At 38.2% G+C, this 18264-nt stretch overlaps 1 protein-coding gene and 1 long non-coding RNA gene across 2 annotated transcripts in view; one reads left to right on the forward strand and one right to left on the reverse strand.

Moving 5' to 3' along the window:
- The window catches only part of DNAH11 (dynein axonemal heavy chain 11), a 305959-nt gene that overhangs the window by 39889 nt on the left and 247806 nt on the right, over positions 1–18264 (reverse strand). Inside the window, exons 64-67 of the mRNA XM_045004937.1 lie at positions 14799–15034; positions 13299–13421; positions 4374–4578; positions 2525–2689 (exon numbers count right to left, since the gene is read on the reverse strand). Coding sequence (XP_044860872.1) covers positions 2525–2689; positions 4374–4578; positions 13299–13421; positions 14799–15034 — 729 coding nt within the window. The remainder of the gene's footprint in view (positions 1–2524; positions 2690–4373; positions 4579–13298; positions 13422–14798; positions 15035–18264) is intronic.
- On the forward strand, positions 14970–17459 carry LOC123363674. The gene is made up of 3 exons (XR_006576855.1): positions 14970–15072; positions 15677–15829; positions 17418–17459. It is a non-coding gene; the product is annotated as an uncharacterized LOC123363674 (long non-coding RNA).

Below are 18264 nucleotides of genomic sequence, written 5' to 3' on the forward strand. Positions count from 1 at the left end.
ACAAAGGGTAGGAATTAATGGTAAATTCTCAGAATGGAGAGGGGTAACTAGTGGTGATCCCCAAGGGTCAGTCCTAGGACCAATCCTATTCAATTTATTCATAAATGATCTGGAGAAAGGGGTAAACAGTGAGGTGGCAAAGTTTGCAGATGATACTAAACTACTCAAGATAGTTAAGACCAAAGCAGATTGTGAAGAACTTCAAAAAGATCTCACAAAACTAAGTGATTGGGCAACAAAATGGCAAATGAAATTTAATGTGGATAAATGTAAAGTAATGCACATTGGAAAAAATAACCCCAACTATACATACAACATGATGGGGCCTAATTTAGCTACAACGAGTCAGGAAAAAGATCTTGGAGTTATCGTGGATACTTCTCTAAAGATGTCCACGCAGTGTGCAGAGGCGGTCAAAAAAGCAAACAGGATGTTAGGAATCATTAAAAAGGGGATAGAGAATAAGACTGAGAATATATTATTGCCCTTATATAAATCCATGGTACGCCCACATCTCGAATACTGTGTACAGATGTGGTCTCCTCACCTCAAAAAAGATATTCTAGCACTAGAAAAGGTTCAGAAAAGAGCAACTAAAATGAGTAGGGGTTTGGAGAGGGTCCCATACGAGGAAAGATTAAAGAGGCTAGGACTCTTCAGTTTGGAAAAGAGAAGACTAAGGGGGGACATGATAGAGGTATATAAAATCATGAGTGATGTTGAGAAAGCGGATAAGGAAAAGTTATTTACTTATTCCCATAATACAAGAACTAGGGGTCACCAAATGAAATTAATAGGCAGCAGGTTTAAAACAAATAAAAGGAAGTTCTTCTTCACGCAGCGCACAGTCAACTTGTGGAACTCCTTACCTGAGGAGGTTGTGAAGGCTAGGACTATAACAATGTTTAAAAGGGGACTGGATAAATTCATGGTGGCTAAGTCCATAAATGGCTATTAGCCAGGATGGGTAAGAATGGTGTCCCTAGCCTCTGTTCGTCAGAGGATGGAGATGGATGGCAGGAGAGAGATCACTTGATCATTGGCTGTTAGGTTCACTCCCTCAGGGGCACCTGGCATTGGCCACTGTCGGTGGACAGATACTGGGCTAGATGGACCTTTGGTCTGACCCGGTACGGCCTTTCTTATGTTCTTATGTTCTTATCATACATATAAAATGATGGGATCTAAATTAGCTGTTAACATTCGAAAAAGGAGATCTTGGAATGATTGTGGATAGTTCTCTGAAAACATCTGCTCAATATGAAGCAGCAGAATAAAAAGCTAATTGAATGTTAGGAACCATTAGGAAAGGAATAGATAAGACAGAAAATATCATAATGCCACTATATAAATCCAAGGTACACCCTCACTTTGCATACTACATTCAGTTCTGGTCACTCCATCTCAAAAAACATATATTAGAATTGGAAAAGGTCCAGGGAAGGGCAACAAAAATTATTAAAGGTATGGAACAGCTTCCATATGAGGAGAGACTAAAAAGACTGGGACTTTTTAGCTTGGAAAAGAGACAACTAACTGGGGATATGACAGAGGTCTATAAAATTGTGAATGGTGTGAAGAAAGAGAATAAGGAAGTGTTATTTACTTCTTCACATTGCACAAGAACCAGTGGTCACCCAATGAAATTAATGAGCAGCAAGTTTATAACAAACAAAAGGAAGTACTTCTTTACACAACACACAACCTGTGGAACTCATTGTGAAGGGATGTTGTGAAGGCCAAAACTATAGCAGGGTTCAAAAAAGAATTAGATCAATTCATGGAGGATAGGTCCATCAATGGCGATTAGCCAAGATGGTCAGGGATGCAACCCCATGCTTTGGGTGTCCATAGCCTCTGATTTGCCAGAAGCTGGGAGTGGGCGACAGGGGATGGATCACTTGAAGATTGCCTGTTCTGTTCATTCCTTCCGAAACACCTGGCATTGGCCACTGTTAGAAGACAGGATACTGGGTTAGATGGACTATTAGTCTGACCTAGTATGGCCGTTCTTATCATCTCTAGCTAGTCTGTTAATTAGTCTCAGAGGAGGCAAATAGTGAGAAAAATTACTTGAAAGCAGGTTTCTTAGATTTTGAAATGATTTTGGATTCTGCCACATTCATATCCCTTTGCATTTCCATGAGCTTTCATACATATTGACCTTCCATTCACTTCAATGTTAGGGAATGGCAGTTCTTTTTGAGAGTACCCATATTCATTTGTGACAAATATGTTTAATCACAATTCATGCCACTAGTGCTCTTCCTGTTTATGAAGTTTCAGCCATGCAACCAGAGAGCAAAAATTATACCATGTGATTTATGTGACCAGTCACATGCCACTAATATAGTCGTTGCATATAAAGCGTTTACCAAACAACTAAGCATGACAGCAACATTAAAACAAAGCAAAGTCTACTTGTGGATAATTCTAAAAACCCCTCATTTTAAAATATGAAATTAATAATTTGAATTTTACAGGTAACTTTTAAAACTAATAAAAGAACAGAAATTGTTACTGCCTTGTGCTCTATTTCTGCCGCTGTAGACTTTGTTGATTCAAGTTTCTCTACCAGTTCCGTGTCACCCAAGAAACTACCCTCAGCAGCTGACAGACGAAGCAAAAGATCATCCTCCAGGTGCTTCAGCTCAATCTTGAAATCATTCTGTTGCTTGGTCAGGAGAGACTAATAAGGGGAATGAAAAATTTAGACTTAAATAACAGCAGCAAAGGATGACCCTTTGTTTTGCAGACTCTATGGCCTTTATTCTCCATTCTGTCACATCACTCTATTTCAGTTTTGTTTCTGAAAAAGAGATGGTATCTTCTATTCTAACGAAAAAGTATGTTACAATTATAGCAACCAGTCAGGAGGAAAGCATGGTCAGGGCTGCCGGGAGGGGGCAAGTGGGGCAATTTGCCCTGGGCCCCGCGAGCCCTGGCCTGGCAGTGGTCCGGGTCTTCAGTGGCATTTCAGCGGCGGGGGGGTCCCTTCAGTGCTGCCGAAGACACGGAGCGACTGAAGGGCCCCCCGCCACCGAAATACCGCCGAAGACCCGGACCACCGCCAGGTGAGTACAAGCACCGCAGCTCCCCCGCTTTGTCCCAGGCCCCCTGAATCCTCTGGGTGGCCCTGAGCATGGTCAAACATGAAAGCACGGCACCAAGAACCTGGCTTGATTCTTGATTCTGCTCTAACCACCGTATTCTTCTCAAGGTTGCACGAAGTGAGCAGGATCTGGTCATAACTGGCAAGTGGAGAATTCCCCAGCAGAGGAAATTCCCCTGTAAAGCTGATGGAGCCATCTCTTGCATTAGCCACTTCCCCCTCACCTCAGCATGCAGGCTCTAGCAGATAAAGCATGGCAGAGGTCTGCTCTGGTACCTTGATCATCCATTGGTTTATGATCCCTTAGGGGAACACCCAATCAGCATATGGTCCCTTACTAGGGGCACTCTACTGGACCATGAGGCTGGCAGAAAATAACTCAGATGATCAGGGAAGCACAACTGCATCCCCGACAGCTTTCCCCACAACTCTGCCCCAAGCAGAGCTCAGATGCAAGGGAGAATCTGGCTCAGAAGTTTTCAGGACTATGTTCCCAGCTCTGTTCCTTGACAAGTAATTTAACATCTGTACCACAGTTTACTCTTCTGTAAATGGGTAAAATAGTCTCAACTTCCTACTGGTGTTGTGAGGCTTGACTCATTTGAGTCTGCAAAGTGTTTCAAGATCTTTAGAAGAAATGTGCTATAGCAATATGAAGTACTTTTATTTTTAATTTTTCACCTATATATTTTTAATCTTTCATTTAACATCCAGTAATCATACAACAAATCTAATCAAGACCCCTTTTCAACCATTTATAAAAATATTTCTGTTCATAAATTACTGTAAAATGTGTTATTATTGCCATAAATACATTTCTGCATTGCACAAATAGCAAGAATATATTCTTAGTACAATTAAACCAATGCCCTAAAGCCTACTAGTGCAGTCATAGCCTCTTATAGGTTGGCATGAAATTTAGTTTTTGCTTATTGGCTCAAGGCCATTGACTCACAAAATACACTAAACGGGGTTAATCCATTTCACCATTCACAGACATGGTGAAAATGGAAGAGCAGAAAGAAAAATAGTAATAAGATCGTGATATATAAATTCTAGCGGTACTTTATGTTAGAACAAAACTCCACAACTTGCAGAGTTGAGAACTCAGTGGGACTCCAGCAATTGATTCATGCACCTCTCGGTATCTACTTGATATAGAAGTTATTGACAATCACTGCTCAGTAGATTCAAATGGGTATATTAATGCTGGCCTTAGACCCTGAGGAACAGAAGCCGACTGGTCAAAAGGTGGTCTCACCTTAAGTTTTTCTAACTCAGGTCTTTCAACACTAACAACCTCAGACAACAGCTGCTCTTCTAGCCCATCCCTTGTGACAGTGAAATTAATGAGGGTGGTCTGAGCCTGTAATTCTGGCTGATAGTGAGGGTTAGCAAGCTTCGTGTGAAGGATCAGACGGAAATTCTTGTTGAACTCACATTCTTTGTCTTCAATCTTGATATACCTGACAATAGTTAACATGCAAAGTGATGGGAACAGTACTGAATAAAGCAATTCACAAATATCCTACATTACATAAGACCAGTACTATACAAGTTTAATGCCACAGAAAACAGACACAAACCAAATGCTCAATACTTGCAGTTTGAGACACAACATGAGGATGATAAAATTCACCTAAAGCAAATGAAGTTTAAACTCTCACCCACCATTTCATCCTTTTCATTTCAATAGGTTCACTTGCTCATATAGCAGCATACACTTATGGCTTATTGGCAATGAAACAGGTTGCAGGATAGAAGAGTTCACGGTTCAGAGGTAACCTTGTGTCCTTGCTCCTTACCATGAACTTGGATAAGCTCTCAAATAATTCTTACATGAACTGTGTGCGTTCTTACAATTGTTTTCTTTAGCATCTTTTAAATATTCCAGCTATAAAGGCTAACACAAACAAACAAACAGAAATACATGGTTATGGTAAACTGACAAATGACAGGAAGAGACAAAGGGCTGTCGAATGAGGAACAAAAGAGGAATTTTTAAGGTGGCCGACAAAATGTTTTGTTCAAAACAAATTAATTACTAGGTCACATGCTGCATAGAGTGAGTGATTTGAAACGTATCTTTTATTCCACTTAAGATCCCTTAAGTAAGGCATTGCTTGCTGGCTCTGATCTTACTATAATGTCCCAGCATGCACTATGCTGTGGTGCTACTGTTACCAGGAGACCTTACTAAAGCATCAAGTTGAGACTTGGAGATAAGATAGCATTGACCTAGCCCTCTTATTTTATAGCACAGTTTTGAAAAACAAAAATTAATGTTCTGTAGTCTTTGGTCTCTTATTATTTTACCTCTTTTCCATAGCACCATGAAGTGGAAAAATACAAATGAGATTGAACAACAGGGAGGTGGTATCCTGCACACAGCAGCAATTAGCTCAGTCAAACTGCCGTTGAGCTTAACGTTAGAGAATCAGAGGAAAAAAGGCCTCTGAATAATGGCAGATTGTGAACCTGGTTGACCTGCAAAAAGCATATCAACTCTAGCCAAACTTTTGAAACCTGGCAGCATGAAATTAGGTTCCTAAATTCTTATTTAGGCACCTGTATATAAATGGCCTGGATTTTAAAATAAAATTAACCAAATCCTACATAAAACTGTACTAAAAAGGATCCAGCATCCAGTTTATCATTTTTTGGGTGGGATTTAATACCTAAGGATAAAATTCACTTCTCAGGTCAGCAAGGCAGATTTCAGCTCTGATACTGTGTTCTTGCAACACATGTTAAGCTCCTAATGTGGAATTCTAAACTGATACAGAGAGCAAAACATCAGACCTGAACACAGCTGAGCACAACTAAGAGGATAATTTTGACCTCAGCGCAACATACATATACACAGGCATACAGGTGTTGGAACCAGGTCTCTGACAGAGGAGTACATCAGTTAGTTTTGTCAGTGGGGAGACTATCAAGGGAACAATACTACCTTATAGAAATGAAATGAAGTCTGGCTGTTAAATGAGCCCTGGATTCTTGTACAGAAGTATTCTTTTATGAGTTCTCAATTCACAGAAGTAATAAATTATCCATTTGTGTGGTTATCATCTATGAAAGGCAAAAACTACATAATGACTCAGTGGGTTTTATAACTGCAGCTATGCTGACTTTTTTTGTTAGTTGCAGATTTGGGAAAAATAAATGTTTTGTTATTGCTCTCTCGTGGTTCAAAGAATATGAGCAACAATGATGTTAACCAGAGGGACGGGAAAACACACAACAGAATCATTTCATTGTTTCCATGAATTGTATCTATCTAGAAATTAATTCTGGAGTATGAAATAATATAATGTGTGTAAGCGCTACGAGTGGAATTCTGAATGGAGAGGTAGTACAAGACTCATCTGTACAGGAATCACTACAAAGGGTTACTTTTGGTAATTCCTTCACATATAGTCTTTTCATCTCCCATCCTACCAACTGAGACAATCGGAACAGGCGGCATTAAGTCTCCTTCTGCCAGAGAACATGGCAGAAGACCTTTAAAACAAGCTTGATATATAAGCTGCAGAACCTCCACTTCCTTCTAGTTAGAGGCTTTCAGAGAAAAATGAAACAATGATAGATTACCCCCACTTTTATAATAGAAATTACCACAGCCCAAAGGGCTACCTCAAAATAAAGTGAGAGATACATGTCCCAGCGTTTAATCCCAAAGCACTGTAACACCAAGAAAATAGCAAGGTCTTTGCAACAATGTTTTGTTGGTGGTGGTGTTTTGTTTTGGTTTGTTTTAAGAATCTTGGAATAGATTAATAGATTCTAGGACTGGAAGGGACCTCGAGAGGTCATCGAGTCCTCATACTGTCTAGACCATCCCTGATAGACATTTATCTAACCTACTCTTAAATAACTCCAGAGATGGAGATTCCACAATCTCCCTAGGCAATTTATTCCAGGGTTTAACCACCCTGACAGTTAGGAACTTTTTCTTAATGTCCAACCTAAACCTCCCTTGCTTCAGTTTAAGCCCATTGCTTCTTGTTCTATCCTTAAAGGCTAAGGTGAACAAGTTTTCTCCCTCCTCCTGATGACACCCTTTTAGATACCTGAAAACTGCTATCATGTTCCTTCTCAGTCTTCTCTTTTCCAAACTAAACAAACCCAATTCTTTCAGCCTTTCTTCACAGGTCATGTTCTCTAGACCTTTAATCATTCTTGTTGCTCTTCTCTGGACCCTCTCCAATTTCTCCACATCTTTCTTGAAATGCGGTGCCCAGAACTGGACACAATACTCCAGTTGAGGCCTAACCAGCGCAGAGTAGAACGGAAGAATGACTTCTCGTGTCTTGCTCACAACACACCTGTTAATGCATCCCAGAATCATGTTTGCTTTTTTTTGCAACAGCATCACACTGTTGACTCATATTTAGCTTGTGGTCCACTATAACCCCTAGATCCCTTTCTGCTGTACTCCTTCCTAGACAGTCTCTTCCCATTTTGTATGTGTGAAACTGATTTTTCCTTCTTAAGTGCAGCACTTCGCATTTGTCTTTGTTAAACTTCATCTTGTTTACCTCAGACCATTTCTCCAATTTGTCCAGATCATTTTGAATTATGACCCTGTCCTCCAAAGCAGTTGCAATCCCTCCCAGTTTGGTATCATCTGCAAACTTAATAAACGTACTTTCTATGCCAATATCTAAGTCGTTGATGAAGATATTGAACAGAGCCGGTCCCAAAACAGACCCCTGCGGAACCCCACTTGTTATACCTTTCCAGCAGGATTGGGAACCATTAATAACTACTCTCTGAGTACGGTTATCCAGCCAGTTATGCACCCACCTTATAGTAGCCTCATCTAAATTGTATTTGCCTAGTTTATCGATAAGAATATCATGCGAGACCGTATCAAATGGCTTACTAAAGTCTAGGTATACCACATCCACCGCTTCTCCCTTATCCACAAGGCTCATTATCCTATCAAAGAAAGCTATCAGATTGGTTTGACACGATTTGTTCTTTACAAATCCATGCTGGCTATTCCCTATCACCTTACCACCTTCCAAGTATTTGCAGATGATTTCCTTAATTACTTGCTCCATTATCTTCCCTGGCACAGAAGTTAAACTAACTGGTCTGTAGTTCCCTAGGTTGTTTTTATTTCCCTTTTTATAGATGGGCACTATATTTGCCCTTTTCCAGTCTTCTAGAATCTCTCCTGTCTCCCATGATTTTCCAAAGATAATAGCTAGAGGCTCAGATACCTCCTCTATTAGCTCCTTGAGTATTCTAGGATGCATTTCATCAGGCCCTGGTGACTTGCAGGCATCTAACTTTTCTAAGTGATTTTTAACTTGGTCTTTTTTTATTTTATCTTCTAAACCTACCCCCTTCCCATAAGCATTCACTATGTTAGGCATTCCTTCAGACTTCTCAGTGAAGACCGAAACAAAGAAGTCATTAAGCATCTCTGCCATTTCAAAGTTTCCTGTTACTGTTTCTCCCTCCTCACTGAGCAGTGGGCCTACCCTGTCCTTGGTCTTCCTCTTGCTTCTAATGTATTGATAAAAAGTCTTTTTGTTTTCCTTTATTCCCATCGCTAGTTTGAACTCATTTTGTGCCTTTGCCTTTCTAATCTTGCCCCTGCATTCCTGTGTTGTTTGCCTATATTCATCCTTTGTAATCTGTCCTAGTTTCCATTTTTTATATGACTCCTTTTTATTTTTTAGATCTTGCCAGATCTCGTGGTTAAGCCAAGGTGGTCTTTTCAAATGTAAGGATTTGAACTAAACTCCTGTCTTCTGATGGGTCTAAGAACAATGGATATAGCTGATGAGTAGGCACAAAAGCCAACATTTTCAGAAATAGGAGCTTCAAGTTAGGTGCCTAAATTTATAATTGTGTACCTAAATAAGTGACTTGATTTTCAAAAATACCAAGGAGCTCTCATCAGCTTCAACTTTTCTGCTGCTTGCTACTCAGCAACTTCAGAGAAGAAGCCTTAATCTAAAAAGCAGTTTCATTCAGTTTACGTGCATTAGTTTGAGGCACCAGAGGTGGACAAAAGGAATTAATCTTTGGGAGAGTAGATATGGAATAAGGGGAGTTTCCAGGGCCAGCCCAGTATGAGATTGATTGGGTTTGAGAACACAGAGACCACCAAGAGAACCAGCGAAATCATCTCTGTTCTGTCTCTCTCTCTCTCAGGACCTGACACCCAAAGCAACACCTCATTTTTTCTTCCAATCTCAGGTGAAAGGAATGAATGGCTCCTGCACTGAAGGACCAAGAACAGAGAAAGTTTTGATGACACACTCAAAGAGAGCCACTTTATGGAAGGCAATTCCCTGCATTGGAAGATATTCTGAACAATCTGGAGGCTGAAACTTCACATCCTGAGGATTAATGGCCATGGCTAAACCATTTAGCAAAGGAACAGCTCTTCCCCTGCAGGTATGTTGTCTGGGAGAAAAGGCAGGAGAACACCCAAGACCCTAGGAGAAGAGACTTAGGAGGAAGTCTTGAGTGGATGAATATGGCCTCATTGTATGAAAAAAGGTGAGAATCTCTGATCCATCTTGAAAGTTGAGCCACAGCTTTTTTAGTAAATAGTTTGACTATTTAAAATTAAAAGATTTGTATTTCATAGATTTATAGTATTTAAGGCCAGAAGGGACCACTAGATCATCTAGTCTGACCTCCTGTATTATTTCAAGATGGATAGTTCCCATTAAAGAACTGTGCCTCTAAATTGTATAAAATACGTCAGACTCCTACTACTACTGCATTTCAGAGCGGCCCAGACAAGATAAGGAGAGGTGTTAGATAGATTTTTGAACAAGAAAGCAAGGGAAACAATATTTTCCTACTTTGTGGGGGGATGGGAAACGGGACCACCTTTTAATTGATTTATAAAAAGCTTTATTTCAAGCCCTGCTGTTTAAATTAAAAGCTTCTGCCTCACACTTGTGAAGTCCAGCAACTAATGCAGAAAGCAAAGCTGAACGAATCAGATGTAGACTGAAGCTGTTACTTAGCAATCTCAGCAGGCAGACTGTACAAGTTTATCAAACTAGTTTTGTGGAAAAAAATTCTGCCTGAAAGTTGCACAGCTGGCAAGATGTTCAAGGAAATGAAAGCTATTCCTGAATAGAAACTCAGTTAATTGTCGTGCTGTTTCCTAAAGAATACATAACAGTCATGCATGGACACAATGTTATCAGACTAATGCTGCAACTATATGCACAATCAAACCTGAAAACATCTCAAAGTACAATTTGTACTTCATAATACCCCAAACTTTTTTGTGAAAAGGAGATCACAATCCAGTACATACTCCCTGTTAAGGTGTTTGTTAGGCAGCAAATACATTTGCACGGCCAACATTTTAAAGCGTAGGTGCCTAAAGATAGTAAGCCTGGTTTTCAAAGATGCCAAATACCCACCGCTCCCACTGCAGTCACTCATGTTGTATGAGAAGATTATATATATGAGGTTCTCTAAAACTGAGAATTTTGACAGCAGTCTTCATTCAGAAACACCACCACCAAATTGGTATTATGGTATGTTACTTATAGAGTGACCGTACAGGATTTAACCTAAAAAATAACCTCAGTTAACTATGAGGGAATATAATTTTATGAAGTTGCTTCACAAATCAGCAAGTTTTTAAATATGTAAGCTAATAAATTTGCTTTGGAAGGACTACGAGTTGATATATCTTCCCAGCTATGCTTTCTGTCGATTGATATCATAAGACATATTTTACTTAAAATTAGGATTGTCTGAAGCTCAGTGGATTTAATTATTTCTAATTATCTAGCTGTTGTCAGTATGTGGCGATTTTATGACAGTGGTATCTACTGTGTGGGTCAGGTTCAACTGTATATCTTTTCAAACACAGAATTAATGTACTATTGATGAAACCATTACTAGAACCAAATTAAAGTCTAGGCTGATGTATTGGTCTGCAGGGTGCTGTCAGACATGAAAGGAGTAATTAGTATTCATTACTTCATACTCTACAACATTCCAATTATTAATGAACTTCAACTGTTGGACTACACCATATCTATCACAAACATCTTTCTAGTCTTTCTTTATTAGGAGGAAAAAACAAATGCCTGACAAAACTACTAAAAAACAGAATGCTGAAAACTTTGCTTGTTTGCTAGGGGAGGTCTGCATAGTTCCACTGCCGCAAGAGGTAAATATGGCACATCTTCCATGATTCATTGTGTGTAATGTCTTTGAAATGTTAACTGGATGACCTTTTAGTCATTCCTGCAAAGAACACTTAAACACACTGATTACTAAATATTAAATTGACTAGTGTTTATATATATTGCTCCATCATGCTGTGCGCAAGCCTTTGCTGAATTACTGTATAATTATATTGCTGTGACCCCTGCCCTTTCCACCTCAACTCCTCCCCACTATTTTATAACCCTGTTTGTTACATCGTGTCTGAAATTAGATAGTAAGACTTTCAGGACCATGGGACTTGATTCTAATCACACTCGTTTTATACCAGCGTAACTAGGACTTAATAGAATTATTTGAGATTTACATTGGTGTATGTGCAAGCAGAATCAGTCCTTGTGTTATCTTATCTATATCGTGAGGTATCTAGCAAACCTTTGTGGATTGAAAAATAGTAACTAATGATCATCATCTAACCAAGAATGCAGTGGGTAGAGATAGTTGGGGAAGAGTAGAGCAGTTGTTTGAGACTCTTTAGCTACGTCCTAAAATGTAATGAAAATGAAACATTTCAAGAGGGTAAGGTGCAGGGCAATGCTGTGTCTTGCATAAAATGGTGTTAGGCCTGAACAAGTGATGTGTTCAAGAAGCTGAACTTGTGTACACTCCATAGCTTTTATGTGAAACTTTGACAAATAAGGAGAAAATTTGGGTTACCTGCCAAAAAATGGGCGGTTTGTTTGTTTTTTCAGCAAACACAAATAGCAGTATTTTGCCTCCCACTAATTTTCTGTTGTGTGAGTAATCAAATCACTAATAAAACAAGAATATTTCACTCGGCCTCATCTGCTTGAGGGACATATAAAACTATGGTCCCTTCTGCCTGACTCTGGTGGCTATCCAGGAAGGCCTCAAAGAACCCAGGGCACATTTAGCCGAGTATCGAGGGGAAACAAACTCTTGCTATTTGTTTCACTCTTGCAGAATTCAAAACCTTTGAAGAGATTTTTCACAGCCTGTAAAAATGAAAATTTGTATTTGACCAGAGATCACATTGCCATATTTCAGCTGAAAAGATCAATCAACTGAAAAGATTTACTCCAGGTTTACACTGATGTAACCAAAATCAAAATTACTCTCCAATTTAATTGCAGCAGCTGCTGATGTGCTATAAATTTATTTTAAAATCTTAATACTCATAAAATACTAATTGAAATTCTTATGAAAAATGCTACAAAGCATTGGAGACTGACATTTTTATTCAGCCATAAAACAGGTACAGCATAGTCCCACCAATGTGCGTCATCTCTGATCATGGACGGCCCATGTCTAGAGGTACAAGTGTGTATTAATTTCCACTGCCAGGAAGGGGCTATCAATTAGTTCCTTAGTCAAAGCCCTTTGAAGTCAGTAGAAAGACTCTAATTGACTTCAATGGATTTTAGATCAGGCTGCAACATTTTATCATAAATAAATTTGTTATAGAACCCCTTTGTGTATCTATCCTGGTTTATTAAATCCTTATAATTTGTGAGTAATCAGGAATAAATTTACTTTGTGTTGTATATTTAACTATAAAGAATTTAATAAACATTGGAGGCATTTAAAATAGCAAGTACTATTCTAAAAATAAAGCAAATTTTTGCTGAGGTTCGAAGAAATTTGTTTACCTTTCCCTAATTTTGCACGTCTCTGCACTTCTAGTTTCTAGCTAAGGCTAGAAAACAAAGCATGAGAAATCCCACAAGAAAGTCTGGTCATAATATTTCCAGAGAGGTTTTGAAGATTGGGATGGCATTGGTGGTTTTACATTCTGATGTGCATATGAACTTTTGGGTGCTGATCTAACGACATCCAGATGCCCCATTATTTGATATTTACTCATCACCAGTTTGTTAAAAAACAAAACAAAAATGCTGCATAGAAAGTTATGATGAGAAGGTAAGAAAAAGAAAAATATATAGTGACCTTGGCAGCAACTCCCAGGCAAAAATCCTGATTGCTCAAGAATACTTACTTCCCTTTTTTAATTGTGTTTCTTCCAAGTAAGGGATCAAGTACTGGGTCGACTGTTTCATTCAAGTTTTCAATTAGGATGGTGTCTCCACAGGCCAGCGCTCTTTCAATGGTCTTCAAAAACCTTAACACAAAAACCATACCCTACCTATTAGATGATGTGCTAGTGATGGAGCAATATATTTCTGCTTTAGATTATACAAACGAGAAATATTTGTATAAGAGCTCTATCAAAACCTGCTGTATTGCACTCAAAAATATATTTTCCAGTGGTTAATAATTCTGTGCATTTGAGGCAAAAGGCTTTGTTCCTTATTACTGCTTATGTAGTAACAAACATGAGTTAGGCTTTGTACAAGGACAAGGTCCTACCCTGAAGAACTATTGATGTGAACATTTACATTGAAATTCACAATGAAATCAAATTCACATGCAGGCGATGTTTTCTCTCAAGTGATTTGTTCTGTGTTTGCACAGTGCCTATTACAATGGGGTTTTGGTTCATGACTGGGGCTCCAAGGCATTACCACAAGACAAATAAATAGCAGTAATTCAAATAACTAATCATAATAATATGGGCCAAACTATATCATTTCAGGCATAAAGAGGCTGCAGGGAAGACATGGAGAAGAGGTCACAAAGGGGACAATTATTTGTATGGCTTGGGAAAGCAAAAGGAGAAAGGGTTGAGTGGAAAAAGGTATAAAAAATGAGTTCAGGGAGGCAGACAGGACCTAAATTGTTCAAAGCTTTTAAAAATGAGGCATTATTGAGACCATGTGCTGTACTGTGCTATGTAACTATCTGCTGTACCTGGATTTCAGTAAAATAAACTAACCTAGCCTCTTCTAGTATGATAGTCTTTAAAAGGTTTTGAAAGTTATTAAAGAGATGTGGTAGTTTTCAAAGATATTTTACTGCAGCAGATAAAATAACATTCAGTTCAAAACTGACCACAAGCCCCTCAATAAATCAAAGTCAGCATGACAGGAGATAAAAACAGACCCATTCCACAGAACCTAAACTTAATTCCATTCAAACTTAGCTACCAGAATTCAAAATGTTTTAGATAATCTGTTACTGAATGCAGTTTTCTGTGTAATACCACTAGACTGAGTCTCTCACTCTGCATTAGGTACATATATGCCATTATCCTATATACTAAACTGTACTATATAAAAATGTCCAATAATCAGGAAACTAAACAAAGGCTTTACTTTTAGCACCCTATTTATGGGAAAACCAATTTGCCCTCACGTGCAATGCACCTCCAACATTAACTTTATTCCCTCTTTAACACTTGAAAACAGTACAGCAGGAAGTGTCTTTTTCAAGCAGAGCTTTTAAAATGGGAAATGCTACCATGGATAAATAAGCAGCAGTATTATAATATTTCAAATCTACAAGTAAATACAACACAACAAACACCAAGTCCTTGTAAAAATTAGGGGAAATTTATAGCAGTAAATACGAGAGCTAATTCTTCAGTGTGCACACATACCCTTTCTGTCCTAAACGTATGACTTTAAGGTCAGTTCCATATTTATTCTTTATCCATTTAATTCCCTGTTGCTGGGGATCTATCATCAGAGGCCAACGCTCACAGTGTGTTAGAATAGTGGCATTTTCTGTTGACATTCTATCACCGGGCAGTCCTTTGTTATTCCATGCTGCAATCGTAGCATCATCAGTCAACATGGCAATCAGGTCCAGGCCTTCAGTTATTGGAATAGGAACCTTTGAATCAGAATGAAATATAATAATAATCCAGCAAGGTTGTAAAGTAGCAAGACAAGACTCAGTGTGATGTACAAAATAATAGGAGCCAATGTAATTAGAGATTTATTATATATAAAAGAAAGTAAGACTCCTGTGGCCTATCAGAGGCCAAAAGAAACAGGATATATAATGCAAAGCAGATAATCCTATAATTTACAGCAGGGGAGGGATAGCTCAGTGGTTTGAGCATTGGCCTGCTAAACCCAGGGTTGTAAATTCCCTCCTTGAGGGGGCCACTTAGGGATTTAAGTCAAAATCAGTACTTGGTCCTGTTAGTGAAGGCAGGGGGCTGGACTTGATGACCTTTCAGGGTCCCTTCCAGTTCTATGAGATAGGTATATCTCCAGCTGTGTTTTCTTCTCATTTAAGAAACTTCATAAATATTTTCTTTAGAATTTATTAAATCAAGTAAACAGCATACGTGTACATAGTTTGCAGTGTATATTGCTTTTAACACTTAAAGAGAAGGACAAATTCAGTGCTCATGAGTGGCATTGAATTGGTAATTCTGAAGAATAAAGCTCATTATGTACAGAAAAGGTAGACAATATGGGTAGCAGCATAACAGGCTTCTTGCACCACTTTGCTAATGTGTTTCAGCTATGTGATAAAGAGGTCACCTACATAAATCACATATAGGGCAATCTCCATTGCTATTGCTTCTCTGCAAAGACAGCCAATAAACTCACCAATTAGAGCCAACACTAGGAACTGCACTGCCACCTCCAACTCATTTCCCACAAGCCAAATAGAGTAAGTATGAGTATATGATGGCTAAGTGTTATCATGCTTGTGTTCTTTAAAAGAAATGAAAATCTTAAATCATGAAGCCTGAAGGTAGGAGGATGGGTAGAATTAAAAAAAAGCAATTGTTTTAAGGAAATCTCCAAATAGGTAGTATACTCTATGGGTCTGAGGACTGATAATAGGATACCAGAACTTTCTTCTCTAAGAGTGAAATATTGGCCTCATGGAAGTCAATGGCAAAACTCCAATTGATTCCAACAGTATCAGGATTTCACCCTAGGTTTTTATTTCTGGCAAATAATAGCTGGAACTGAATTCCAAAATCTAACACTTTTTTGGAGGAGAAGGACAGATTATTCCTCCCCACCCAACACACACGAGTCTAAGTACTGAATTAATGTTTACAGGAAATGATGTTTTATGGTGAACCAGATGTGCAAAATCTGTAGCACTAAAAGGAATGTACCATATCATAGAAATCATAGAAATGTAGGATTGGAAGGGATCTTGAGAGTTCATCTACTCCAGTTCCCTGCACTGAGGCAAGACTAAGTGTTTTCTAAGCCATCACTGCCGGATGCCTATTTATACTGTTCTTAAAAACCTCCAATGATGGCGATTCCACAACTTCCCTAAGTAATTAGTTCCAGTGCTTAACTACCCTTACAGTTAGGGAGTTTTTCCTAATGTCTAATCTAAATCTCCCTTGCTGCAATTTAAACCCATTACTTCTTGTCCTGTCCTCAGTGGCTAAGGAGACCAATTTATCACCCGCCTTTATAAAACAACTTTTCACATACTTGAAGACTGTTATGTCCCCCTTCAATCTTCTCTTCTCCAGACTAAACAAACCCATTTTTTTTTCAATCTTTCCTTCATAGGTCATGTTTTCTCAACCTTTAATCATTTCTGTTGCTCTCCTCTTGACTTTCTCGAATCTGTACACATCTTCCCCAGAACTAGACACAGTACCCCAGTTGTGGCCTTATCAGTTCTGAGTAGATGTAGGTTTCATTTTTAGAAGGTACACACTATACATTTTGAAAGTGATTTATTTTGAAAACTTTTCAGATTAGTTTTACAGCTATAGCAGAAAATGAATGATTGTTTGGTTATTTCATTTACCAAAGATAATTGAAGCAGATATTTATGAAGTCATTGGGCGGTGAAATATCTCCAATTCAACAGGTTAATCATTAATATTTGGAGCATTTTCTTGCCATACTGTATTAGGAGGAGAACATCACCAGACAGACATTTAAATTGTTTTGTTTAACTAAAACAACAACGTTATGTATTCTGGATTTTTTTCTTCAACAGCAAACATATAATATTTTAACAAAACAAGCATATGAATTTTTGAATTTAGTTAAACATTCAAGTTTTTTTAAAATCAGGTTTGTTTTTGTTAAAATTGTTTTTAACTAAAATAGTTAAATGAAATATTAAAAAAAAAATTTAATTGACTGTGTCAGCCAGGTCAACATGAGAAACTTAAAATATTGGCTTCTGGAGCTAACTCAGTCATCTTCACCTTCATTTTCTTGTTTTTTCATAATCTGGAAAAGAATAACAAGCTTTCCTGCTTTTCCAGGTCACAAACGATTTCTCAATTTGGAATGAATTAGTACACAGGAAGAAAATATTCTTTCTACACCAGCAGAAGAAGCTACTGCTGTTAAAAGTGAGATTATCATTTCAACAGTCTCTGAATCCAAGTGCTTAAATGACATCCACCAGTTCACTGGTGTGACTTTCTTTAAAACATCATCAGTGAATATCTATTTCTTGAATGGTTCACCCTTATCTCTGAAGTTTATTATAGTTGGCATTATGGAAGGATGATTACTGGATGCATTTTATGCATTTTATATAAAAAAATCTGATTTAAATAAAAAATCTTTTTTTTTTATTATTGATTTTTATCCACCTTGACTGAGATTCAGTTTATGATCCACTGTAACCCCTAAATCCTTTTCTGCAGTACTCCTTCCCAGGCAGTCATTTCCCATTTTTTATTTGTACAATTGATTACGCCTTTCTAAGTGTAGTACTTTGCATTTCTCCTTATTGAATTTCAACCTATTTATTTTAAACCATTTCTCCACTTTGTCAAGATTATTTTGAATTCTAATCTTGCCCTCCAAAGAGCTTGCAATCCCTCCCATTTTAGTATCATCCATAAACTTTATAAGTATACTCTCTATGCCATTATCCAAATCATTGTTGAAAACTCTGAATAGAACCAGACCCAGGACAGATCCCTGCAGTACCCCACTTGATCTGCCCTTCCAACTTGACTGAGAACCATTGATAACTACTCTCCGAGTACAGTTTTCCAACCTGCTGTGCATCCACCTTATAGTAGATTTGTCTAGGTCGTATTTCCCTACTTTGTTTATGAGAAGGTCATGTGAGACAGTATCAAAAACCTTACTAAA

This window comes from Mauremys mutica, chromosome 2 (genome assembly GCF_020497125.1).
Source record: "Mauremys mutica isolate MM-2020 ecotype Southern chromosome 2, ASM2049712v1, whole genome shotgun sequence".
NCBI classification, from domain to species: Eukaryota; Metazoa; Chordata; order Testudines; family Geoemydidae; genus Mauremys; species Mauremys mutica.